This window comes from Dendropsophus ebraccatus, chromosome 4 (genome assembly GCF_027789765.1).
Source record: "Dendropsophus ebraccatus isolate aDenEbr1 chromosome 4, aDenEbr1.pat, whole genome shotgun sequence".
Taxonomy (NCBI): Eukaryota; Metazoa; Chordata; class Amphibia; order Anura; family Hylidae; genus Dendropsophus; species Dendropsophus ebraccatus.
The window spans coordinates 103509391-103536073 of NC_091457.1; the positions used below are offsets into that span (position 1 = coordinate 103509391).

At 47.3% G+C, this 26683-nt stretch overlaps 1 protein-coding gene across 4 annotated transcripts in view; it reads left to right on the forward strand.

Moving 5' to 3' along the window:
* The window catches only part of DCAF1 (DDB1 and CUL4 associated factor 1), a 39883-nt gene extending 14674 nt beyond the window's left edge, over positions 1-25209 (forward strand). For 3 of the 4 annotated variants that reach the window (XM_069966554.1, XM_069966555.1, XM_069966552.1), the window contains exons 7-24: positions 298-822; positions 1852-1953; positions 9073-9231; positions 12965-13144; positions 13313-13522; positions 13678-13847; positions 15762-15886; positions 15982-17245; positions 18282-18480; positions 18627-18709; positions 18789-18873; positions 20187-20420; positions 22623-22716; positions 22824-22928; positions 23245-23318; positions 23413-23514; positions 23659-23914; positions 24267-25209. In XM_069966554.1, the coding sequence (XP_069822655.1) occupies positions 298-822; positions 1852-1953; positions 9073-9231; positions 12965-13144; positions 13313-13522; positions 13678-13847; positions 15762-15886; positions 15982-17245; positions 18282-18480; positions 18627-18709; positions 18789-18873; positions 20187-20420; positions 22623-22716; positions 22824-22928; positions 23245-23318; positions 23413-23514; positions 23659-23914; positions 24267-24325 (4026 nt within the window). In that variant the 3' untranslated portion in view covers positions 24326-25209. The remainder of the gene's footprint in view (positions 1-297; positions 823-1851; positions 1954-9072; positions 9232-12964; positions 13145-13312; positions 13523-13677; positions 13848-15761; positions 15887-15981; positions 17246-18281; positions 18481-18626; positions 18710-18788; positions 18874-20186; positions 20421-22622; positions 22717-22823; positions 22929-23244; positions 23319-23412; positions 23515-23658; positions 23915-24266) is intronic. The other variant, XM_069966556.1, reaches the window with a different exon arrangement.
* The last annotated feature ends 1474 nt before the right edge of the window (positions 25210-26683 follow it).

Below are 26683 nucleotides of genomic sequence, written 5' to 3' on the forward strand. Positions count from 1 at the left end.
ACATGGCCACTTTCCCCCTACTGTTGTCTCCAGTTTGGATGCAGGTTTTGAAACTCAGTTCCATTAAAGTAAATGGAGATTAATTGCAAACCACCCCAGAACTGGAGACAACAGGGGAAAAGTGGCCATGTTTTTGTAGCGCTGGATAACCCCTTTAAAGTTAACTCATTATTTATTGTAAGTTTAACGTTCAGACTTTGCCTGTTGCATTACTTTCAGCTGACACTCCTCTTTTGTTTACTTATAACATATTCTTTGTGTTATGCCCTGACTTCAGTCTCTGCCTTCTTCCCAAAGGTTGCGCTTGTTTTGCGCAGACTTCGAGAACTTCAGACCCGGGAAGCATTGAACAAGCAGGAAAGCAAGCGTCCAAGTCCACGTAAGCCTCTTGGTGAGCCCTTACTCCCACTGGATGAAGAGGCTGTAGATATGGACTATGGGGAGAATGCTCTTGGTACAAGAACAAAGCCAGAAAATCTTGACCTTTCTTTTCAGCAAGAGACATCTCCAGGTCTTGGAGTAATGATTAATTCTGATGGCACTGGACCGCCCCGGAGAACAAAACCAGATATGGAAACCCATCGCAAGGTGAAACAGAAACTGAGCTTCTCAGAGTCTGAGAGAGCACCAAGCGAACTTTCCAACAGCAGCTGGTCAGAGATGTCTGTCTGGGTTATTGGCACCAACTACAGCTTGTCTCCCCTGACCCCATCCATTGAACAGCGGCTAATCCTGCAATACCTCACACCGCTTGGAGAATACCAAGAGGTAAGAAGCGCCTATGGGTTATCTGAACAGAGAGTGACAAAGCTGCATACAAAAGTAAGAATCACAGTGTAAAATCGTATATTTATCCTCCCACTGTCTAGAGATCTGTTGGAGATTGTTCATTGGGGATGCCCTCAGTTTGCCAGAGCAGAGGGTGAATCTCTCTCCCAGGCAGATCCTATGTGTCAATTGAATAAATGATACATTGGCATTTTTTGTATTAAAGGGTTAGCGTTGGGGTTAAAGGGGTTCTCTTGACCTAATGTTTCTTTGTGTATATTCTGAGGGAGTGGATAGTTCTGTCCAGACAGCCCCTTTAGTAAATTATGTTAAATTAAAGCAACATTCCCCAGATCACCTTATGTGTTATGCAAAAAAATTGTTCACGCTCAAGAAACTTTTTATAGGATTATCTAGCCTTAGAAAAATGAATGCATTTCCTCCAAACATTTGATTGATGGGAGAGCTGAGGATCAGACCCTTGCCTATCCATTGTTGACAGTTTTTTCTTAGGATAGGCCATCAATATTGGATAAGGCTGGACTAACCCCTTTATTGACTTACTGTTCAGAGGTAGGGCATGGAGCGCATTATGCTCACTGTCTTGCATCTAGGCACACAGCAAAATATGGTGTCTGGCTGCTGACCAGAAAACACTTGTAAATCTTTTAAGCGAGCCTGGTGTCTCTTACTACACACACAGGTAGCGTGTAATCCGGTCTTAACAAGTACTGTGTTTAGTGTGAGTGCCTTTCTTTATGATGAACTGAAATCATTACATTGCTAAATGCTGTCATTATAATAAACATTGGGCAAAACTATTTTCTGTGTTTGAGGTTTTTGAGGCTGCTGATTTAGATGAGTTTTATGAGGCAGATTAGAGAATCAGCTCTTTGCACTGAATTCTAAGGACATGAACCTGTTTACATCGGTCAATTTTATCACTTCTTGGACCATAAGCAGCAGATATTTTACCCTGGGGAATGGAATCTAGTAACTTAGCATGAAGTTCTCAGGCACATCTTTTCCTGCCATGATCTGTTCTTGTACAGTTAACAATCTTGCAATTTTTTTTCCCTACAGCTGCTCCCAATATTCATGCAGATGGGATCTCGAGAGCTCATGATGTATTACATTGATCTGAAACGAACAAATGACGTTCTTCTCACGTTTGAGGCTCTGAAGGTAATTTTTGCTGCTTATTTTGTGGATTGTCCCCCTCGCGGTTGTTGTCAAAGTTTAAAAATTCACTGTCGTTAAATTTTTTTGGGGGGCAGAAATTAATAGTCCAGGCGATTTTAAGAAACTTTGTAATTGGGTTTATTAGCCAAATATGCCATTATCTGCATGGTGCCTCATTTCCCTCTCTCCATAGGAAAACCATGAAGACAGGGGGGAGAGCTTCAAACTGCTTTTTCATGATAAAAATAAATTTTTCGGCTAATAAACCCAATTACAAAGTTTCTTAAAATCGCCTGTACTATTGGTTTCTGCAAAAAAAAAAATGTTAACAACAGTGACCCTTTAAAGGAGAAGTCCAGTGATTTGAGCATTTTTTTTTCATCGGGCGGGGGAAACATAACAAACAATCACAAATCACATCTTCCTGTGCGGCTGCAGCGCTAGATTGCTGCTCCTGGACCTCCTGCGCAGCCGACATCACGACCCAGTTGATGGACTGCCTGCTCACCCAGTCAGTGACTGGGGCGGGACACCGCTGCAATTACTGATTTGAGCAATCCATCAGTCGTGACTCAAGGGAGAATGCCTTCTGGCGTAAGTCCCAGGGCCTGTGACCTGGCGGGTAGGGGGAGAGGTAAGTAGTGATAATTATATTCGCCCCTGCTGGTTTGTGAAATTTTTCAATTCGCCAAACTTCTCCATTAATTTGTGATATTAGTTTTCCCATTGTGAAACCTGATTGATGCTTCAACCATCTTTAGTTATGTTTTCATAAATTTTTTTTATTGATAGGTAAAAATATACAGTACATTAAGGTAAAAATATACAGTACATTAAGGGTATGTTCACACTTACCGGATCCGCAGCAGATTTCATTTAAATAACTGAACACAGCATCAAATCTGCACCATCAAATCTGCTGCGGATCTGCTGCTAAGAGTGAATCTATCAAGACTGGCATCTGTTACACAGGATTAATGTAGAGGCCTATGTCTCTACATAAATCCATGCACACAGGGATTGACATAGAAAACCTCTCCTGCTCTGGACAGTTCCTGTCTCGGCCAGAGATGTCAGCAGAGAGCACTGTGTCAGACTGAAAATAAAACATTTCCTGCAGAACATACGGCAGCTAATAAGTATGAGAAGACTTTAGATTTTTTTTTTTTTAATAAAAGTAAATTACAAATCTATATAACTTTCTGACACCAGTTAATTTAAAAGAAAAAAGATTTTCGCAGGACAATCCCTTTAATGTGAAAATGTGGCATGTGGTGACGATAATCAAACAGATGATGATAACAAATGGGCACAAGCCCTGTTTGCATTCGATAGTGATGACTGGAAGGAAATTATGGAAACCCATTTACATGTCTCACCAGCTGCCAATAACAAATTTATACAGTTACATATTATTCATCAATTGTATGTAACTCCATTAAGACTGCTCCATGTGAACCATCTTCCAACATCTGAATGCTTACATTGCCATGCAGCAGATGCAGACTTCCTCCATTTAAAGACGATGTACCACCAGGTACAGCCTCTTCAATTTAACACACCGATAGAACGGCACCGCCTTGAGGAAGCCGGTGCCGCGGTCCGGTTTCTGATCCGCGGCCCGGTTCCCATGTACAACGCCGTTCTATCCAGCAGTACCGGGCCACGGGCCATGGTAAAGCACTGGTGGTCGGACGTCCCGCCCCCAGTGGGAGGGAATTCCCTCCCCTCTATGACGCGGCTCCATTAGAATCAATTAGCCATTAGCATTAGAGGCCGACCTCCAGTGCTTCAGCTGTACCGGCTTCCCCATGACGGCGCTGTTCTATCGGTGTGTTAAATTCAAGAGGATGTACCTAATGGTCTTTAAGTTGGTCTTGTCCACCCATACACGCCTACTGACAAGAGGAGGTGGACTTCCTAATCACTTTAATTGGGGTTCCAGTTCCATTAAGCCTTACAATCTATTTAGATTGCTGTTGGAGGAGTATACATTTTAAGAGAAGCGCTATTGTATTAAAATGGATGGACAACCAAGTAGTTACATTACAAATGTGGAAATGGCTAGTTAAAGGGGTATTCCCCCCAAAATTATTTTTGCATTGATACGCTGCCCACCCGTAGCTTTCCATCTTTCCAATATAAAGTTATAACGGATTCTGCACAGTTTTGCTGTTATCCAGCTGCATTCAGCCCCAGGGATTGCATAGAATCATCAGACCTCAGTCCACACCGACACGCTCTCTGCTCCTGGCCCCCACCCTCCGTGTCGGCATCACGTGTCCTCAGTCCCAGCACAGTGAAGTGACTGAGAACACTGATGGGGCGGCTGCTGTTACAGAGGGAGACAGTGATCAGCGCAGCTGTGACTATCTCCCTCTCTAACAGCAGCCACCCGGTCACCCCCAGCCCAGAGCTCACCCCCTGTGTCCAGAGCCTCCGAGCAGCACTCACCCGGAGCACACAGCCCCCCCGCCCCACAACCGACCCCCCCCATCACCCGTGGCATCCCTCACTCACCCGAGGCATAGCCGCTGCACTCACCCGCGGCACCCCCCCGCGTCAAGCTCCGCCCCCCGCGATCGCCCACGGCAAGCTCCGCCCCCCATTGGGCGCGGCAAGCTCCGCCCCCCGCGATCGCCCGCGACAAGCTCCGCCCCCCCGCGATCGCCCACGGCAAGCTCCGCCCCCCACCGACCGCGGCAAGCTCCGCCCCCACCGGCCGCGGCAAGCTCCGCCCCCCGCGATCGCCCGCGGCAAGCTACGCCCCCCCCAATCGTACGCAGCTCTGCTACGCCGTCCCCCCCAACTCAGCTCTGCTACGCCGTCCCCCCCAACTCAGCTCTGCTACGCCGTCCCCCCCAACTCGGCTCTGCTACGCCGTCCCCCCCAACTCGGCTCTGCTACGCCGTCCCCCCAACTCGGCTCTGCTACGCCGTCCCCCCCCAACTCGGCTCTGCTACGCCGTCCCCCCCCAACTCGGCTCTGCTACGCCGTCCCCCCCAACTCGGCTCTGCTACGCCGTCCCCCCCCAACTCGGCTCTGCTACGCCGTCCCCCCCAACTCGGCTCTGCTACGCCGTCCCCCCCAACTCGGCTCTGCTACGCCGTCCCCCCCAACTCGGCTCTGCTACGCCGTCCCCCCCAACTCGGCTCTGCTACGCCGTCCCCCCCAACTCGGCTCTGCTACGCCGTCCCCCCCAACTCGGCTCTGCTACGCCGTCCCCCCCAACTCGGCTCTGCTACGCCGTCCGCCCCAACTCGGCTCTGCTACGCCGTCCCCCCCAACTCGGCTCTGCTACGCCGTCCCCCCCAACTCGGCTCTGCTACGCCGTCCGCCCCAACTCGGCTCTGCTACGCCGTCCCCCCCCAACTCGGCTCTGCTACGCCGTCCGCCCCAACTCGGCTCTGCTACGCCGTCCGCCCCAACTCGGCTCTGCTACGCCGTCAGCCCCAACTCGGCTCTGCTACGCCGTCAGCCCCAACTCGGCTCTGCTACGCCGTCAGCCCCAACTCGGCTCTGCTACGCCGTCAGCCCCAACTCGGCTCTGCTACGCCGTCAGCCCCAACTCGGCTCTGCTACGCCGTCAGCCCCAACTCGGCTCTGCTACGCCGTCAGCCCCAACTCGGCTCTGCTACGCCGTCAGCCCCAACTCGGCTCTGCTACGCCGTCAGCCCCAACTCGGCTCTGCTACGCCGTCAGCCCCAACTCGGCTCTGCTACGCCGTCAGCCCCAACTCGGCTCTGCTACGCCGTCAGCCCCAACTCGGCTCTGCTACGGCGTCAGCCCCAACTCGGCTCTGCTACGCCGTCAGCCCCAACTCGGCTCTGCTACGCCGTCAGCCCCAACTCGGCTCTGCTACGCCGTCAGCCCCAACTCGGCTCTGCTACGCCGTCAGCCCCAACTCGGCTCTGCTACGCCGTCAGCCCCAACTCGGCTCTGCTACGCCGTCAGCCCCAACTCGGCTCTGCTACGCCGTCAGCCCCAACTCGGCTCTGCTACGCCGTCAGCCCCAACTCGGCTCTGCTACGCCGTCAGCCCCAACTCGGCTCTGCTACGCCGTCAGCCCCAACTCGGCTCTGCTACGCCGTCAGCCCCAACTCGGCTCTGCTACGCCGTCAGCCCCAAACTCGGCTCTGCTACGCCGTCAGCCCCAACTCGGCTCTGCTACGCCGTCAGCCCCAACTCGGCTCTGCTACGCCGTCAGCCCCAACTCGGCTCTGCTACGCCGTCAGCCCCAACTCGGCTCTGCTACGCCGTCAGCCCCAACTCGGCTCTGCTACGCCGTCAGCCCCAACTCGGCTCTGCTACGCCGTCAGCCCCAACTCGGCTCTGCTACGCCGTCAGCCCCAACTCGGCTCTGCTACGCCGTCAGCCCCAACTCGGCTCTGCTACGCCGTCAGCCCCAACTCGGCTCTGCTACGCCGTCAGCCCCAACTCGGCTCTGCTACGCCGTCAGCCCCAACTCGGCTCTGCTACGCCGTCAGCCCCAACTCGGCTCTGCTACGCCGTCAGCCCCAACTCGGCTCTGCTACGCCGTCAGCCCCCAACTCGGCTCTGCTACGCCGTCAGCCCCAACTCGGCTCTGCTACGCCGTCAGCCCCAACTCGGCTCTGCTACGCCGTCAGCCCCAACTCGGCTCTGCTACGCCGTCAGCCCCAACTCGGCTCTGCTACGCCGTCAGCCCCAACTCGGCTCTGCTACGCCGTCAGCCCCAACTCGGCTCTGCTACGCCGTCAGCCCCAACTCGGCTCTGCTACGCCGTCAGCCCCAACTCGGCTCTGCTACGCCGTCAGCCCCAACTCGGCTCTGCTACGCCGTCAGCCCCAACTCGGCTCTGCTACGCCGTCAGCCCCAACTCGGCTCTGCTACGCCGTCAGCCCCAACTCGGCTCTGCTACGCCGTCAGCCCCAACTCGGCTCTGCTACGCCGTCAGCCCCAACTCGGCTCTGCTACGCCGTCAGCCCCAACTCGGCTCTGCTACGCCGTCAGCCCCAACTCGGCTCTGCTACGCCGTCAGCCCCAACTCGGCTCTGCTACGCCGTCAGCCCCAACTCGGCTCTGCTACGCCGTCAGCCCCAACTCGGCTCTGCTACGCCGTCAGCCCCAACTCGGCTCTGCTACGCCGTCAGCCCCAACTCGGCTCTGCTACGCCGTCAGCCCCAACTCGGCTCTGCTACGCCGTCAGCCCCAACTCGGCTCTGCTACGCCGTCAGCCCCAACTCGGCTCTGCTACGCCGTCAGCCCCAACTCGGCTCTGCTACGCCGTCAGCCCCAACTCGGCTCTGCTACGCCGTCAGCCCCAACTCGGCTCTGCTACGCCGTCAGCCCCAACTCGGCTCTGCTACGCCGTCAGCCCCAACTCGGCTCTGCTACGCCGTCAGCCCCAACTCGGCTCTGCTACGCCGTCAGCCCCAACTCGGCTCTGCTACGCCGTCAGCCCCAACTCGGCTCTGCTACGCCGTCAGCCCCAACTCGGCTCTGCTACGCCGTCAGCCCCAACTCGGCTCTGCTACGCCGTCAGCCCCAACTCGGCTCTGCTACGCCGTCAGCCCCAACTCGGCTCTGCTACGCCGTCAGCCCCAACTCGGCTCTGCTACGCCGTCAGCCCCAACTCGGCTCTGCTACGCCGTCAGCCCCAACTCGGCTCTGCTACGCCGTCAGCCCCAACTCGGCTCTGCTACGCCGTCAGCCCCAACTCGGCTCTGCTACGCCGTCAGCCCCAACTCGGCTCTGCTACGCCGTCAGCCCCAACTCGGCTCTGCTACGCCGTCAGCCCCAACTCGGCTCTGCTACGCCGTCAGCCCCAACTCGGCTCTGCTACGCCGTCAGCCCCAACTCGGCTCTGCTACGCCGTCAGCCCCAACTCGGCTCTGCTACGCCGTCAGCCCCAACTCGGCTCTGCTACGCCGTCAGCCCCAACTCGGCTCTGCTACGCCGTCAGCCCCAACTCGGCTCTGCTACGCCGTCAGCCCCAACTCGGCTCTGCTACGCCGTCAGCCCCAACTCGGCTCTGCTACGCCGTCAGCCCCAACTCGGCTCTGCTACGCCGTCAGCCCCAACTCGGCTCTGCTACGCCGTCAGCCCCAACTCGGCTCTGCTACGCCGTCAGCCCCAACTCGGCTCTGCTACGCCGTCAGCCCCAACTCGGCTCTGCTACGCCGTCAGCCCCAACTCGGCTCTGCTACGCCGTTCAGCCCCAACTCGGCTCTGCTACGCCGTCAGCCCCAACTCGGCTCTGCTACGCCGTCAGCCCCAACTCGGCTCTGCTACGCCGTCAGCCCCAACTCGGCTCTGCTACGCCGTCAGCCCCAACTCGGCTCTGCTACGCCGTCAGCCCCAACTCGGCTCTGCTACGCCGTCAGCCCCAACTCGGCTCTGCTACGCCGTCAGCCCCAACTCGGCTCTGCTACGCCGTCAGCCCCAACTCGGCTCTGCTACGCCGTCATCAGGCAGAAGCATTGCATGATGGGAAATGTAGTTTCCTATCTTGGATATAGATCGGCTTTTAGAAAAACTTGTAACTCAGGAACGGCAGCAGCTAGAAAGACAGGCGATGGCTCAAAATACTCAGGGGGACTTGGTGAGTAAGGCTAGCTAGGTTGGGGAGCATTTCATTTTTTTAGCTCTTGGGGGAGTACCCCTTTAACTCCTTTATACCAGTTGAAAAAGTGGTCTATCAAAATAGGGGTTGGCCAAATAAATTTTCAAATATATGGGGGGAATGGAATTCGTCTTATGGTGATTTCCTCTGCCTCTTAAGACTCCTCTAGTAAGCTCATACATGCCGACCAACCAATGTACCCGGGGAGGATGCAGTTACTTACTGAAGGGAAACGGTATTTGGAAGGAAGAAACTGTACTTGTACCCGTGTACTGAAAGTTACTAGTTGTACTGTTAAAGGTTTATTGTTGTTGTGTTTTTCATTATTTGGAAATTACTTTATTATAATTTACTGTGTTCGATTTATGGAAATGTCATTTTATATGTCATGTATTTGTACATCTGCCACAGTTTTTCAATAAAATGAGTTAAAAAAACACAGATGATGACAGCTAGTTGTCTGTAGTTGAGTCTTCCATTGTTTTACTTGTCTTACTCCTGTTCTTTTCTGTGTACAGCATTTGGCATCTCTTCTTCTTCACAACAAGTTTGCCGCAGAGTTTGTTGCTCACGGTGGAGTGCAAAAACTGCTTGAGATTCCCCGTCCCTCTATGGCAGCTACTGGAGTGTCAATGTGTCTATACTACTTGTCTTACAATCAGGATGCTATGGAACGGGTAAGTAGTAATGTGCTTTCATGGATAGAACTAGATTTTAGTTCCAGAATGTAGCTCTACTGCAGCTCAATCAGTTGTACGTGACATGAACAATTTTAAAGCGTAACTGTCATTTCAGGGTAGGGCTGGGCGATATTGGCCTAAATCAATATCGCGGTTTATCGCACATGTAGCCGCGGTAACGATAATTCAACGATAATTATGACACACCCCTTTTAGCAAACCACACCCACTTGCCGTGCCAAACTGGCGATATTTTGATTAGAAAAAGTGAAAAAGAACTGAACAGCAACCCATGGTTAGTCTATTATCATTATTACTATTTGTCATTATTAGGGGTCTCAGCAGAGACCTGGATGTGTATATACAGGTATACAGCCTCTACAGGATGTGTATACACAGGGGGTCATATAGGAATACATGTGTATAACTATATGGGGGGTGGATAGGTGTATATGAATATATGGGGGGGATGGATTGGGGTGCATTACTGTACAGGAGGTACATAGGGATAGAAGTGTATGACTATATGGGGGGTGGATAGGTGTATATGAATATATGGGGGGGATGGATTGGGGTGCATTACTGTACAGGAGGTACATAGGGATAGAAGTGTATGACTATATGGGGGGAGGTGGATCGGGGTGTATTACTATACAGGAGGTACATAGGGATGGGGGTACAGAACTATACATGGGAGTACATAGGGATAGGGGTGTATGACTATACAGGAGGTACATAGGGATGGGGGTACAGAACTATACATGGGAGTACATAGGGATAGGGGTGTATGACTATACAGGGGGCACATAGGGATAGGGGTGTATGACTATACAGGGGGCACATAGGGGGAGGGGCAGATAGGAGTGTATGACTATACAGGGGGCACATAGGGATAGGGGTGTATCACTATACAGGGGGCAGGGCAGATAGGGGTGTATGACTATACAGGGGGGGGATAGGGGTGTATGACTATACAGGGGGATAGGGGTGTATGACTATACGGGGGGATAGGGGTGTATGACTATACGGGGGGATAGGGGTGTATGACTATACAGGGGGGGATAGGGGTGTATGACTATACAGGGATGGCGGACAGGGGTGTATGACTATACCGGGGGGGCAAGATAGGGGTGTGTTACTATACAGGGGTGTATGACTATACGGGGGGGGAGACGGGTGTATGACTATACAGGGGGGAGACAGGGGTGTATGACTATACAGGGGGGGGAGACAGGGGTGTATGACTATACGGGGGGGGAGACAGGGGTGTATGACTATACAGGGGGGGGGGAGACGGGTGTATGACTGTATGGGGAGGACAGGGGTGTATGACTGTATGGGGAGGACAGGGGTGTATGACTGTATGGGGAGGACAGGGGTGTATGACTGTATGGGGAGGACAGGGGTGTATGACTGTATGGGGAGGACAGGGGTGTATGACTGTATGGGGAGGACAGGGGTGTATGACTGTATGGGGAGGACAGGGGTGTATGACTGTATGGGGAGGACAGGGGTGTATGACTGTATGGGGAGGACAGGGATGTATGACTGTATGGGGAGTACAGGGGTGTATGACTGTATGGGGAGGAGGACAGGGGTGTATGACTGTATGGGGAGGACAGGGGTGTATGACTGTATGGGGAGGAGGACAGGGGTGTATGACTGTATGGGGGGGGGGGGCGCAGACAGCGGGTGTATGACTGTATAGGGGGGGCGGACAGGGGTGTATGACTGCAGTCCCCCCAGTAACAGTACAGGACTGTAACATAGGAGGAATGGATGGGCTGCAGCTGGCAGGATACCACACACAGCTATAAGTTATCCTGCCTGCTGCAGCACATTATTCCTCCTATGTTACACTCCTGTACTCTTACTGAGGGGATGAGATGACAGGTCAGCTGCTCCCAAGTGCTGCTCCTCTATCTCCAGCTCTGACATGGCCGCCTCCCTGCACACACAGAACAACGTGTGCAGCGCTCGCCGGCCGGGCGGGGGGGGGCGCTCGGACAGGACTGGTCCGGGAGGGGGGACCAGCACAGTCCCGTCCAAGCGCACCCCCCCCCCACCCGGCCGGCGAGCGCTGCACACGTTGTTCTGTGTGTGCAGGGACGCGGCTGTGTCAGAGCTGGAGGAGCAGCAGCACGTGAGGGCGGCTGTCCTGTACTCCCCTCAGTGAGCAGGGACGCCAGACCGGACGGGTGGTGGGCTCATGGACGGTGCGGCAGGACGGGGCCTCGGAGAGGGCGGACAGGTGCGCGCATAGGGGGGCGGAGAGATGGTTGCTTGGACCAGACGGGGCGGTGCGGGCGGTCACCTGGGCCCTGCTGCTCCTTCAGCTCCCGCACCGATGCCGGCGTCCCTGCACATGACGTGCAGCGCTCGTGCCGGGCCGCTTGTGTGTGTGCGCGCGTGGGGCTCTGACAGGACGGGCGCGGGGACATAAAAATACAAAAATACCGCAATTACCATCCTGGCTAAGTTGAAGTCGGTTAACCGACGCCAGTGATGGTATCTGTATTTTTGCGGTATACCGCCCAGCCCTATTTCAGGGCCATTTTTCTGAAAACATTAAAAATCAACAGTACAAGCGATTTTAAGAAACTCTGTAATAGGTTTTATGTACTAAAAGAGTTTCCTTCTGTACTGAAAAAGCAATCTCCCAGCCTCCCCCCTCACATCAGATGAAGCAGGATTTCTGTCTCCATTATGTGGCTATGGAGAGGGGAGGGGCTGTTAGGAGTGACTAAGCACGGAGGATTTCTGCAAAGCACAACACCCTGCAATCTTCTCTCAGTAAGTTCATAGATAAGCACTGACCTTTCTGACACCTGAATTTAGCGTTTTAGGTGCCCAGACAATCTACAAACAGCTGACCTTCATGTCACCTCTTCCTGCTCCCTCATCTCCCTCAGCCCCTCCCCCCTTCATAGGCTTACAATGGAGAGAGCAGAACCCGTCTTCACTGGCTTCTCTGTAATGAAGACGTGTTTGCCTGATAATGCACAGATAAGAAGTCAGGGGGGGAGGCTGGGAGATTGCTTCTTGAGTACAGAAGGAGGCTTTTTTGGCTGATGAAACCTATTACAGAGTTTCTTAAAATCGCTTATACTACTGATTTCTGCAATAAAACACAACATGACAGTTACGCTTTAAGCCTCTGAAAGTACACATTGTATGTTCAAAGTTGGTTATGGCAAGCAGTGATACTAAAGTTATGTTAAATTGAAAGGTCTTTTAACATTTTAGCAGGCCTATTAACATTGGCCTAATGGATACCCATTGGATATTGGAGGAGTGAAAATAGGAAATATGTTTAGAATTCATGTAATTGGATAATGTGTAATGCATCTCCTCAAAGTGTTAGTGTCATTTGTAAAAACTTCACATTTCTAAGGGGCCTATTAGACTAAGCGATTTTTAATTTTCTCCGATTTATGATAAACAGTTGCAAATTAGTGCTTTTACAAATGACCTGAAATCGTTCACAATATTACACAGAACGATAGTCGTTACGGTCGCAGTTACGAACGTTCATTTACGATTCATATACGAACGATTTACGAATTATCCGCATCATCTCGTCGTTACCTGCTTACACATAGAAATATTATGGCTTGAATTTGAACAATAGGATTATTTTTCGCATGATCTTTTAGTGTAATAGGACCCTAAGTAAGAGTTCTGCGGTGATATTTCTTTGCAATATTTACCTTTTTTTCCTTTCCTTAAGGTCTGCATGCATCCTCACAAAGTGCTTGCGGATGTGGTGAACTACACACTATGGCTTATGGAGTGCTCCCATGCATCAGGCTGCTGCCATGCAACCATGTTTTTTTCCATCTGCTTTTCGTTCCGAGCTGTTCTTGAGCTGTTTGACAACCAAGATGGACTGCGGCGGCTGGTTAATCTGGTAAGAGAGGCCAGGGTGGAATCACAAGGAAATAAATCTCCTTACCTGTATGATAAGTAGGGAGCTGTCTGTGTTGGAAAGAATGGGACACAGTCTAGAAATAGATATTTTGTTAGAACTTTGAGAAAGTAGGACCCCCTCATTGTGTCATCTATTTTCTCTGCACAGATCAGCACTCTGGAGATCCTAAACTTAGAAGATCAGGGAGCTTTGCTAAGTGATGATGAGATTTTTGCAAGTCGGCAAACAGGAAAACATACGTGCATGGCCTTGCGTAGATATTTTGAAGCTCATCTTGCCATTAAGGTAGAACAAGTAAAGCAGTCATTGCAGCGCACAGAAGGCGGGCTGCCGATCCATCCTCCTCCACCTTACAAGGTGAGCAGATCATGTCTTATTTGTATACAGCTTTTGACCAGTATAAAGCTGGCCATGCTTATTAAATAGCTGTCAGGGGAGAGTCAGATGCCCCTGCTCCTTAAAGCTTTACTTTATTTTTTTTGGTTACCAGTATAAACTTCTGTTTTTCTTAGGCTTGTACATACACCCGAGAGCAAATAGTGGAGATGATGGAATACTTGATAGCATTTGGTCCTTCTCAGCTGTACTGGGAACCTGCTGAAGTTTTCCTTAAGCTTTCATGTGTCCAGCTGCTGCTTCAGCTCATTTCAATTGCCTGTAGCTGGAAGACATATTATGCGAGGTGAGTGTAAAGGATGAGGTCTTTTTGGCATTTGGAGTTAAATGCATTGAAAGAATGAAACTGGGGCCAGATTTATCAAGGAGGATTTTCTTTGATTTTGATTTGTTGCCTCTACATATAAAACACAATTTATTCTGTATTTTGGACACAATGGGGGAGATTTATTAAATAAGGTGTAAAGTGAAACTGGCTCAGTTGCCCCTAGCAACCAATCAGATTCCACCTTTCATTTTCCATAGAGCCTGTGAGGAATGAAAAGTGGAATCTGATTGGTTGCTAGGGGCAACTGAGCCAGTTTCACTTTACATCATGCTTGATAAATCTCCCCCAATGAGTGGCTTGTATACTACTTTGATGATCACCCTCACAAAACTCTCACACTGCTTCCTAATCTAATTATAGCCATTTGTGACCTGTAATATTCCACTTTTGATAAAGATAATACAGATCCACTGCTAGGTGCCCGTTAAATCACCTACCATAGTCACTACTTTGCCATCTACAATTTATGCCAAGTTCACATGTGTGTCTGAGGCTCTATTTGGGGCGTCCATCGCAGAGCCTAATAATACCACAAATTAATACCTCCATTCAAAATTTATTAGAGGTAAGAAGATTACATGTACTAACAAAAAACAAAGTATTTGTACCCGTTCCGCGCATATGATATATAGAACGTAAAATAGACTGTTGAAAAAGCCCTAAACTATGGCCGTATAACCAGTACTGACCTCCAAGTAGACGTTCTATCCAGGTTGAGGTTTGTCAAGTAGTCCACTGCCTGTATCCCCTCTGGGATAGTGTGAAAAGAAGCTAGCAATCCCCACCCAAGATGGTGGTGTAGTGATTGTTGAAGAGAGTTGCAGTACAGTAGTTTTGTGACGTCGCACTACCCAGCAAAAGACTTTTACATTGCAAGTGTTGCACACGCTACCAATTTTCAATTGGAGCAAACAGACTGCAACTCTCTTCAACAATGACTACACCACCACCTGGGGTAGGGATCTTTTCACACTATCCCAGAGGGGATACAGGCAGTGGATTACTTGACAAACCTCAACCTGGATAGAACGTCTACCTGGAGGTTAGTACTGGTTATACCGCCATAGTGTAGGTCTTTTTCAACAGTCTATTTCACATTCTATATATAAATTTGCACGGAACAGGTACAAATACTTTGTTTTTTGTTGGTACTACTGTTATGGATAAAATGCATTGGGATATTCAGGTGATGCCATCTGTCCTTACTAGCAGTTGGTTCACACAGACAGTGCTCGAGTACACACCCACCTGTTTTCCCTCACGATTTCATATACTGTTTCTAAGAAAACCTTTTATAGTGACAAACCCATCAAAACGACCATGCTTCATCATTCTTATATTAATCTTCCTTTTACCACTCCAATATCAAGGGCGTATTGGTTATCTTCCAATGTTGTGGTATCGTAATAGAGGCTGCTGTCAGGTTATACCTCAAAAGTACTTTACGATACGCAATATGGAACCCGGTATCCTTGATAACAGAGCTACCTGTCGGTTATCAGAGAGAGATCTGCCTGACAATGTCCCATATAACCGGAAGATGGACTCAGAGGAGTTTATGTTGGGACAATACCTTATGTGAAGGAGTGTGCCCACTTCGCAAAACATCTCTAACATAGATTTGAGGGGGTTGGGATCTAGACAACCCCTTTAAAGCCGACTGTGATTTTACCATATGAACTAAGTATGACAGGTTGAGTACCAACTGTTCAAAGTAATTATCAGAACAAAGAGGCTGTAGTGCCCCAATACAGCCTATTTAGGTTCAGCAGCTGTATGTATGGCTGTCTTGTAGGGGAGTTTAGCCCCATTCATGTTCCATGAACTGTGGCACCATAGACATAACAATTTTATCTCATTCCCTCCTCACAGAAATGACACAGTCCGCTATGCTCTGGATGTTCTCGCTATCCTCACTGTGGTGCCGAAAATCCAGCTACAGTTGGCGGAGCCAGTTGATGTTTTGGATGAGGCAGGTTCCACAGTCTCCACTGTAGGTAAGAAGAGGAAAATTATGTAGTTGTGAGTGATCATCTTCACTGCAGTGTTAAAAGAATGGCTTTTACGGTTCACCTCCTTCTCTTTTCCATAGGCATGAGCATTGTCTTGGATGTGGCTGAGGGAGAGTTTTTCACCCATGATGCAGAGATCCAGAAATCAGCTTTACAAATCATCATCAATTGTGTATGCGCCCCAGAAACTCGTATCTCCAGCATTGGCAAATATGTCTCTGGGACCCCACGGAGAAGGACACCCATCTCCCAAAGTTTCCAACCACATGGACGTGGGGGGAGTGGAGAACCGACACTTGCCAAGATGTGGAATGTGGTTCAGTCTAACAATGGCATTAAAGTGCTGCTCTCTTTGTTGTCAGTGAAGATGCCCATAACCGATGCTGACCAGATTCGGGCTTTGTCATGTAAAGCATTGGTTGGTCTCAGCCGTAGTAGTTCTGTAAGGCAGATCATCAGCAAGCTTCCCTTATTCAGCAGTGGTCAAATCCAGCAATTAATGAAGGAGCCGATTCTCCAAGATAAGCGCAGTGAACATGTCCGCTTTTGCAAGTTTGCAGCAGAGCTTATTGAAAGGGTCTCGGGGAAGCCTCTGCTCATGGGCAGTGATGTATCATTGGCACGACTACAGAAAGCAGATGTGGTGGCACAATCCCGTATCTCCTTCCCAGAGAAGGAGTTGTTGCTGTTAATTCGCAACCATCTAATTTCCAAGGGGCTACAGGAAACTGCAACAGCTTTGACTCGAGAGGCTGACCTGCCTATGACTGCTGCATCACACTCCTCAACTTTCCTGCCAGCAGCCACCACTCAGCCACCAGCAGCCTCTTCACCTGTTTCCCTGCCAAGGACACCACGCATCCCAGCCCGCTTGTCCACCAGCTCCATGTGCCCTCACCCGCCATCTCGTAGCCAGTTGCCTCCTCAGTTGTCATCACCTCTCCCTGCTTCTACAGGTTCCCCTCTAATTGGTCGCATCAGCTTTGTGCGAGAACGCCAGTCGCCCTGCAATGGAAAGAGGTCACGTGTTCTGAGACAAAAGTCAGACCACGGTGCCTACAGCCAGAGCCCCGCATTCAGAAAACAGCTGGATCGACATGTGCCTTCCCCACCGACTTTAGACAGTATCATGACAGAATACTTACGAGAACAGCATGCCCGTTGTAAGAACCCAGTTGCCATTTGCCCTCCCTTTTCCCTCTTTACTCCCCACCAGTGTCCAGAACCCAAGCAACGCAGACAGGCACCAACCAATTGCACTTCACGACTGACTCGCCGCGCCGCCTTCCCAAAATATGGGGGTGTGGATGGAGGCTGCTTTGACAGACACCTTATATTCAGTCGGTAAGATTTATGTTGGGTCTCATTTCCTTGCTATATATCCACTTGCACGACAAATTTTTTTGAAAAACATCCGTTGACCATAAAGGAGAAGTGGGAGGCTGACTTGGGTCTCCTAGAGGATGAGTTGTGGAGGGTAATTTTGGAGATGACGCCCCAGTTGTCCGTGGGGGAGCAGCACCGACTGTCCCATTTGTACCTATTACACCGTGTCTACAGAACTCCGGAGTTCTTATTTAGAGTGGGACTTCGTCCCGATGCCCTGTGTCCTCGGTGCCGGAGAGACGAGGGAGGGATCCTGCACATGTTCTGGCGGTGACCAAAATTAACGAGGTATTGGCAGGAGGTTGCTTCAATTATCCACAAAGTCTATTCTGTTCACCTTGAACAGTCTCCCTTAGTTTGCATTTTAGGCTACGTAGAGGACATAGCCTTACCTAATCCTGGTAAAGTAGCTGTTGCTAGGATCTTATATATGGCTAGAAAGCTGATAGCTCAATCCTGGCTTGACCAGGACCCTCCGACGAGTACTGTCTTTGTAGCTAAAGTCAACTGGCTCATTGCCAATGATAAATATGCCTATGAAAAGCGGGAGGCGATGAAAAAATTTGAGAAGATCTGTGCGCCTTGGCTAGATACCCTCGGTATGGCACCGCCGTCACTTACTAGAGGCAGGCTTTCTCCCTCACCGGCTACCTAATATATCTAGGAGTTTCTGCTTATAATGGAGGTTATAGAGCCTATCTACTGTTTACTGTCTATACTGCTGCGTATCTCTCCTCTTCTGAAGGGTTGCCTCTTTGGACTATGTTGGTTGTTGCCAATTTGTTGTGTTTCTTTTTTGTTTTCTGTTCTATACTGTTCTGCGCAGGGTTTGGGCTACTGTACTAGCCTCCCTGTGGTTCTGTGTACTTTAAAAAATGCAAAATCTTTAATAAAAACTATTTGATCAAAAAAAAAAAAAAGATTTATGTTGGGACAGTACTGCAGTTATATAGAGATTACCATGCTTGTTTACTACAAATGTCTCTTCTTTCAGGTTCCGTCCAATCTCTGTTTTCAGAGAAGCCAATGAGGATGAAAGTGGGTTTACCTGTTGTGCATTTTCAGCTCGAGAACGTTTCTTAATGTTGGGCACCTGCACAGGACAACTCAAGCTGTATAATGTCTTTAGCGGTCAGGAAGAAGCCAGTTACAATTGCCACAACTCTGCCATCACACACCTAGAGCCATCACGAGTAAGTACCTGCCCTTATGCATGACACATGTGTCCTCTCCTGCCTCTAGTTTTTTGATTTGTTACCCATGACATGTCTGGTTCTTGGACTTGCTTTTCCAGATCCATACTTGCATCTTAAGTTACATACCTTGTCTTTCTCCACAGGATGGATCTCTTCTTTTGACTGCAGCCACTTGGAGTCAGCCACTCTCTGCATTATGGGGAATGAAGTCAGTCTTTGACATGAAGTGAGTGGAGGTAGATAATGGACTCAAAGGGACAGGGGAAGTCCTCACAGACTCACTTTGTGTTTTATTGTATTTACAGACATTCATTTACAGAGGATCATTATGTGGAGTTCAGCAAACTATCCCAGGACCGTGTCATAGGCACAAAGGAAGACATCGCTCATGTGAGTTATTAGATGAGAGATGGCAGCAACACAACAAAGGCCAAGTTAAACTGATTTATGTCAAACTATGGTGACTGTGGTGGGCTGGATCAGTAATGACTACTTCTGGCTAATGTGTGAGACATTGCTCCCTGCATGTGATGGCATAGTTATGGCAGAAAGTTTTATGTCCCAATACCTTTCCCAGATAAAGGTTTGCTGTAGTTGCAATTATCCAGTCTGGATAATGCTAAAGAAATACTAATGTGTTAGCTGACACTACCGTTATAAATAGAAAAGTACTGTATTTTGGGACTGCAATACAAAGGAAAACTTCAGTGCCTGTATCTTACAGTCTGCAGTCTGGGCAGTTCAACAATGTCAGGTCACCCAAAGTGTTTCCCTAATGGTCGGGTGATGTGCTGATCATCAAAGGAACTGTAGCTGCACCAATCTCTGCCATCTGTTGGGCAATATTAGTCATCGGATAAGAGAATAGGAGAAGAAGCAAGATGGGTATGCTATTCCTGAAGACCTTTTGTTGTTGTTTTAGCTATGTCTCAGTATACAGATATTCTGGTGCTAATGGATACTCGTTGTTTGGCATGTTAGCAGACATGTCAGAAGTTACTTATCACAGCAGGTCCCACTCCTCAGACTTGCTTCAACCCCCTGATACTGCCAAGGGGAGTGTACAGCAGCTTGCTTCTCTGCCCAGCTGTCAATGAACTCCAACTCATTCACATCATTACAGTCTATGGAGTGAAATAGGTCACCACCTCCCCCTTCTTTCCTCCTTTCTCACTTCCTATCCATCTATCTGTTAGGTATACTTGGAACGGTTGTTTCATGTGTCTGACAATACAACATTTTGATACATTTGTACATTATCCTCATGAGAGTGTTACTTATTCTATATTGTATGAATAACACTTTGTTTTGCGCAGTTTTTTGTTGGTCTTATAAAATGAAAATAAATGACAAAGAAGTGAAATAGTCAGATATCCTGTGGGACAGGGAGTGGAGAATACTGCTTCACATTATCCCCGGCTGTATCTTGGGATCACAATGTGATCAGTAACTTTTGACATGTCTGATGAAATGTCAAAAGTTACTCCAAATGACAGTAATGCTTTAAGGCTATCAATAAGCAGAGATTTTAAAACAAGTGAATCATTTTACATTGTAGTCTGTTAGAAAGTTACACAAGCTTAAACTGTACAGTGATTAATCTCCAATCACAGATCCAAATCACTCTCCATCGGGGGTCTGGAAGTGGACAATTGATGTTGATGACTTTATAATATACCTCTCTCACTCTCATTGTCTTGCAGATTTATGACATCCAGACAGGACAGAAGTTGCTGACCTTATATAACCCAGATCTGGCTAATAACTACAAGCGTAACTGTGCCACCTTCAACCCCACGGATGATCTGGTGCTAAATGACGGGGTGCTGTGGGATGTGCGGTCTGCCCAAGCTATTCACAAATTTGACAAATTCAACATGAACATCAGTGGTGTGTTCCATCCGAATGGCCTGGAGGTCATAGTCAACACAGAGATTGTATCCTCATAGCATGGAGCTCATTATGGGCTGTTAGGGTATGTTTACACAGTGTGGATACACTACAGCTTTTCTGCAGTAGAGAATCTGCAGCATTGTGCCCACTTTTTTGTTGCAGATTTGCTGCTGTGAATTTTAGTGTAGACTATATTATTGTATTAAACAAAAAAAAAAGTGTGGCTAAGTTTTATCACTCTGAGACCAATGCAGCCAACCACAGCTCAGCTTTTATTTCTCAAATTGCTGTGGGCCAAGTGGAGGCTGACCTTTGGTTGCTGTGGATAAATCAGATAGCTCTATCAAATTTGGCCAATGTATTTGTAATCCACAGTGTTTCTTCAGCATTGTGTATGTGTGTGTGTGTGTGTGTGTGTGTGTGTGGACTAGAGTTCTGCAAATCCCATTTCCTTGGCTGCTACTGTAATATGCAGTGAATGTGTCCCCTGTAAACATACCCTTACGGAGCCGAATACAGAAAAATAATATACGATACAGTCCTTGAAAGGAACCTCTACTTTTAACCAGAATGTGATGGAGAGAAAGGAGGATTTTATGCATACAAATGTTATCAAAATGTCTCTTTAGTCTTTTGGTGGCCCATGAATCTTTATTTTGGATTGGTTGTAAGGCTGTAAAATGTTTGCAACATTCAGTTACATTTTCATTTTATATTCAATATGATTACTTTCTGTTAAAGGGGAACTCCATGTAGAGGTTTAAAACAATGAAACTTCTGCAGAAGCATAACGCATTACTTACATATCTATCCCAGTTTTGAAACTACCAAAAATCCATTTGTATGGGGGGGTTTTGTTCTGTATTGTGCTTCTGTACTTCCTGGTTGAGCAGTTCCCAGAATGCAGTACTGGTTCCAGAATGCAATGCTTTCCCTCAGCTGTTCATCACAGTCCCAGAGAAGTTGCTGCACCTGCTTCTGGCTGGTCAGAGATGGTGAATCACTCAGGGGATTGGGGGATCCAGCCAAGCCTCCTGGGACATCACACCCTGCCCCCTGTCTGCATCATCAGCCTGATCTCCGCAAACACACACATTGTGAGACACAGGCATGGAATCTCTGTCTCCTAAGGGGGGAGGGCAGAGGGAGCAGGAGACAATGTGAATTGGCACAGAGGCCATTTTTTTCAATTCCTGGATTTCAATCAGCTGGCAGAAAAGCACTATATATATATATATATATATATATATATATATATATATATATATATATATATATATATATATATATATATATATATATAAACTTTTAATGTACTTTTGATAGAAAACAAATTTTCCTTATGTGGAGTTCCCCTGTAATGCTGGGGGGGGGGGGGGGGGGGGGTTGAAGCTTATTAAATGGATGGGGGGGGGACTCTGGAGCAAAGCTCACTCAGGGTGGAGAGAAAGCTAAATGCTCAAATGTCAGTCTGCAAATGTAAGCAAACACTGTTAATGGGGCACTCCAGTAAAAATCCTTTTCTTTCAAATCAACTGGTGTCAGAAAGTTATATAGATTTGTAAATTACTTCTATTGTTAAGTCTTCCCATACTTATCAGCTGCTGTATGTCCTGCAGGAAGTGGTGTTTTTTTTTTCTGTCTGACACAATGCTCTCTGCTGCCATCTCTGTCACGGACAGACATGAGAGCAGAGAGCACTGTGTCAGACGGAAAAGAGTACACCACTTTTTGCAGCATATACAGAAGCTGATAAGTATGGGAAGACTTAACAATAGAAGTAAATTACAAATTTATATAATTTTCTGAAACCAGTTGAAAGGAGAAAAAGCTTTTAGCTGGAGTGCCCCTTTATTAAAAACTATTTTTTTTTTTTTTGCAATAAGTAAAACGGTTTGTCCGGGTTTTCAAAAATATGGTTTCTTTGTTCCAAAAACAGAGCCACACCTGTCTGCAGTTTGTGTGAAGTATTGCAGTTGAGCTCCATTCACTACAATAGTTCTAAACTGCAATACCACATACAAGCTGTGGACAGCAGCATTTTTTTTCCCAAATTTTGGAATTTTGGTCTCTTTAAAGGTGTCCTAGTCTGTTAGTATCGGTTTTCAGACTGAATGTAAACTGTTGCTGTACTGCATGCATAAATGCTGAAAATTGTGATGAGTGGAAGCCAAAATGAAAGTGAATTTCACCATACAGTGATTTGGTTCCTTTTACTATGACTGTTTCCTTAATCATCTGCTCAGTGGGACTTGCGAACTTTCCACCTTCTCCACACAGTGCCAGACCTAGACCAGTGCCGTGTCGTCTTCAATAACACTGGGACTGTGATGTATGGAGGTCAGTGTCCTGTGTCTGTTGTGTAGTCTTTCTATGCTTTGTTGCATCTGCTTCCCCTCTTAGCTTTTTTTCTGTATTATAATGTGGTTTTCTTTTTGTTGTTGCAGCCATGCTACAGGCTGATGATGAGGATGATCTTCTAGAAGAGAGGATGAAGAGTCCATTTGGCTCCTCATTCCGCACATTTAATGCCACAGATTACAAGCCCATTGGTGAGTGTCAGTCAAACAAAGGCAATTTTCCAGGCACAAAAGTATCTAAAGGCTATTATAGAAAAAACCATTTATTACCAATTGAGCAGTGCCTAAGTGGTTACTGTTGTGCAGGAATAAAACAGATTGCACTGTATGAATAGCGGTGGTGAGTGTGCATTATATGGGCATATAGACAAAGTAAAGTGTTGCTTTAGTTCCTACAGCTCCTTGATCTTCTAGAACTGATTATCTCTTTGACCCATGTGCTAAATACTTTTTAAATTTTTTATTATGGTAATCCTGTATGATAACTGTATTGTCATTTACTCTACAGCCACCATTGACGTAAAGCGGAACATTTTTGACCTGTGCACAGACACTAAAGACTGCTACCTGGCTGTCATTGAGGTATCTGGATGTTTTTAGATGTGAGGAGACATGGGGTTTATTTGTCCTTTTTCCATCATTGTGTCCTGACTTTATATGTAATTTCTTCTCCCAGAACCAAGGAACGATGGATTCTCTAAATATGGACACTGTCTGTCGGCTTTATGAGGTTGGAAGGCAGCGGCTAGCAGAGGATGAAGATGAGGAGGAGGATCAGGTTAGGGAATGTCTTTTCCACAGATCATCTATGGCTCTATATTCCGATTTGTATATACAGACTTCGCTCTCCTACATAAGGGAGTAGGGGTTACTGGAGATGTTTGGTTTTTCATCTCAAGAGCTAATTCATGGTACCTTTCAGGAGGAGGAAGAACAAGAGGATGAAGAGGATGACGATGACGACGATGATTCTGATGATCTCGGCCCCCTGCTGGATGCTGAGCTGGAGGAAGAGGAGGAGGCAGGGGAGCAGGCTGGAGAGGATGGAGAGAATGACTTTTCCCCCTCTGATGACGAAGAACTTGCAAATTTGCTGGACGATGAGGAAGATGATGGTGATGATGGAGATGATGATGGTCACGATGAAGATTCAGAAGTGGAGATGATACTGGGAGACTGTGAGTACCGTCTGTTGTGCAAAATAGTGGGAAAGTCTTTAACCACAATGTTACCAACAGGAAATGCTGCATTTACTGCTTGTCTAGTGAAAGGATAGCCAGTTTTCTCACTGATGTCACTACTGATTGCTAGGCAATGGATAGGCTACAAGCTCACTTGTGTCTAGCGTCACTTGTCTCTAGTGAATGTATAGGCTGCACTCTCATGTCACCATTCTCCAGGATGTTACTGCTGCTTTCTATGAATGGATAGGCACCATTGTAAGCTATATCGATTTTGCTTGCTGGTGAATAGATATGCTGCATTTTCAGTGGTATGACCACTCTGCTGATATTCTGTTTTCTTCCACAGCTGATAGTTCAGATAACTCTGATCTTGAAGACGACATTATTCTAGCATTGAATGAGTGAGGAGTTGGAGGTGTATGCTGTGTACACAGGGTCTTTTCCCTCCTGGAGACAGAAGAGCAGAGCTGCAGTTCGCTGTGACGCACTTGTCAGGTTGTAGGATGGAGTATTGACTTCTGCACTTGTAATAAACCCGTTCTCCTTGTTGTCCAGCAACTCTCACTTCCCACCTCTGTTCCCACAGACTCCAAGATGGACTTTTTTTTTTTTATTTTGTAAAACAGAGCTCTTAAAAGAATAGTTTTATAGAAAAAGAAAAAAAAATTCTAACCAAAAAAAAAAAATCTCCCGCGCTGGACGGTGTCCCCTCCCCCCGCGGGCATCAAGTGTTCTGTTTTTCTTTTTTTCTTTGCACAGGATTATTTAAGGGGGAGGAGGGTTTTTTTTCCTTAACTTTGGGCAGCAAAGTATTTTTATGACAGAATTGTAATATATTCCATAGGAAATGTGTATTTTTTTTTCTTTTAAATTGTGTGTATTTTTGGAAAGCGGCAGAGTGGAGAGACCAGGCAATTTGTGCGCAGTGATGAATAGAGATCAATTTATCCTATGAATTAATTTTAATGGGAATCCTGCATCGTTTCTGGGTTTAAGGAGAAGCAGGTGGAGTTATCATGTTTCCTGCTCGTCATCTTCGTTGAACAGATCAGAGGATCATTCAGCAGTATTACAGTGATAGGCTCGGGGAGGGTTTAGGGTGAGGTTGATCCCCACCCTGGATAGCATCATGTAAAGTGACTTTCATAATTTCTGGACCCTCGCCTGATGATGATTGATCATATCAAATTCTCATCTGATGTGTTAGTTTCCTGTGAATCACAAAACCAGAAATTGTTTCTTTTCTGTAAAGTGTATTTATTTAAAAAATAAATGGAAAAGTCACTGTCTGTCGCTGTTTACTGTTGTCAGCCAACAAGACGATTTTGTGTTGGGGAAACCCATACAGATACGTGTTGTATTAGGTGTGCTGCTTCTGTAGAGATTGTAGCATTCCTTTGTGTCCATTGTCTTTCCTGATCTCTGTATCAAAAAGTCTGAAAGTTGACTTCAGCACTACTTAGCAGATCATACCATTATTGTCTCCAAAACCCATCAAAGATCATGTAAGAGGTTTTGTGCCCATAATGTTTTCCATAACAATCAATTGGATACATTGGGAAAATTAATGGTGCGTTTACACAGACAGGTTTTGGAAGCCAAAGCCAGAAATGGATTTGAAAAGAGGAGAAATCTCAGTCTTTCTTTATGACCTGTTCTTTGTTTATAGTCTGTTCCTGGCTTTGGCTTCAAAAATCTGTCAGATAAATCTAGTGTAAACGCACCATAACTAGGCAAAAAGTGCCAGAATCTGGTTTTAATTGTGCAACCATTAGTGGACATCTGGTGTGCCAAAATTGTGTTTTACACAAGTGGGATCTTTAAAATGGGCAAGCTTTATCAATAAATGTGCTGTTTTTTTTTTTTGCTGTAAAGGTAGACTAAAGAGTCTACTGTACCTTTAACAAAAAAATCTGTCCCGCAGTATGCACCATGATAAATTTTTCTACAGCATCTTCCTGTCCCATCTGGTTTATGTTGGCTAAATGTATGCATTTATAATTCTCTCCCTTTTCTAACAATTGTCCATCATGGAGGACAATGGTTATTTGTGGCTGACCCCACCCATAGCCTTATATTGCCAGTAATTACCACCTGTCATAGATTGCAGTTGATGTGCTGTGGAGCCTCAGACTAAACACATTTCCAGACAAATATCAAGCAATTGTACGTTTCTTGCCGTCTTGTGAGTCTCCATTTCATTGAGGAGCAGAGATCTGCAGTTTTTTAGTTTAGCTTTATTTCTGTCAGATGCTATTGGAGAAGAGACCTCAAGCCCTAAAGTAGGTTTTCACTTAGCATTTGCATCTCACCTGATTGATAGCCTCTCGGATAACTCTTCACCCCCCCCCCTCTCTGACAGGTGCATTTTCTGTGTTTTAAACTCATGCAAACTATAATGCCGATGGAAATAAATTTGGCCACTGTACCAGATTTCCCTATAAAAAACATCCTGTGTTGTCCTCTACTTTTCATCTATTAGTTATATCCGTAGCTGGAAAAAAAAATCCTCTGATGCTATATTGAGAGCACTCTTACAGACAAAACTGAAGGTTGTAAAAGCCAAAAAGAAAATGGCCTGCACTCTGCATAGTGTGAACAAATTGCATGCTGCTGTGGCTAAAATACAGACGAAAAACTGCAAGTGCCAGTACATACTCCCCCCAGCATACACACAATAAAAACCTGTTCTGAAGATTAAAAAAAAAAAAAAAAAAAAAGGTTCTTGGCAAACTATGTAATCAGAGGGTACCATCTCACCAC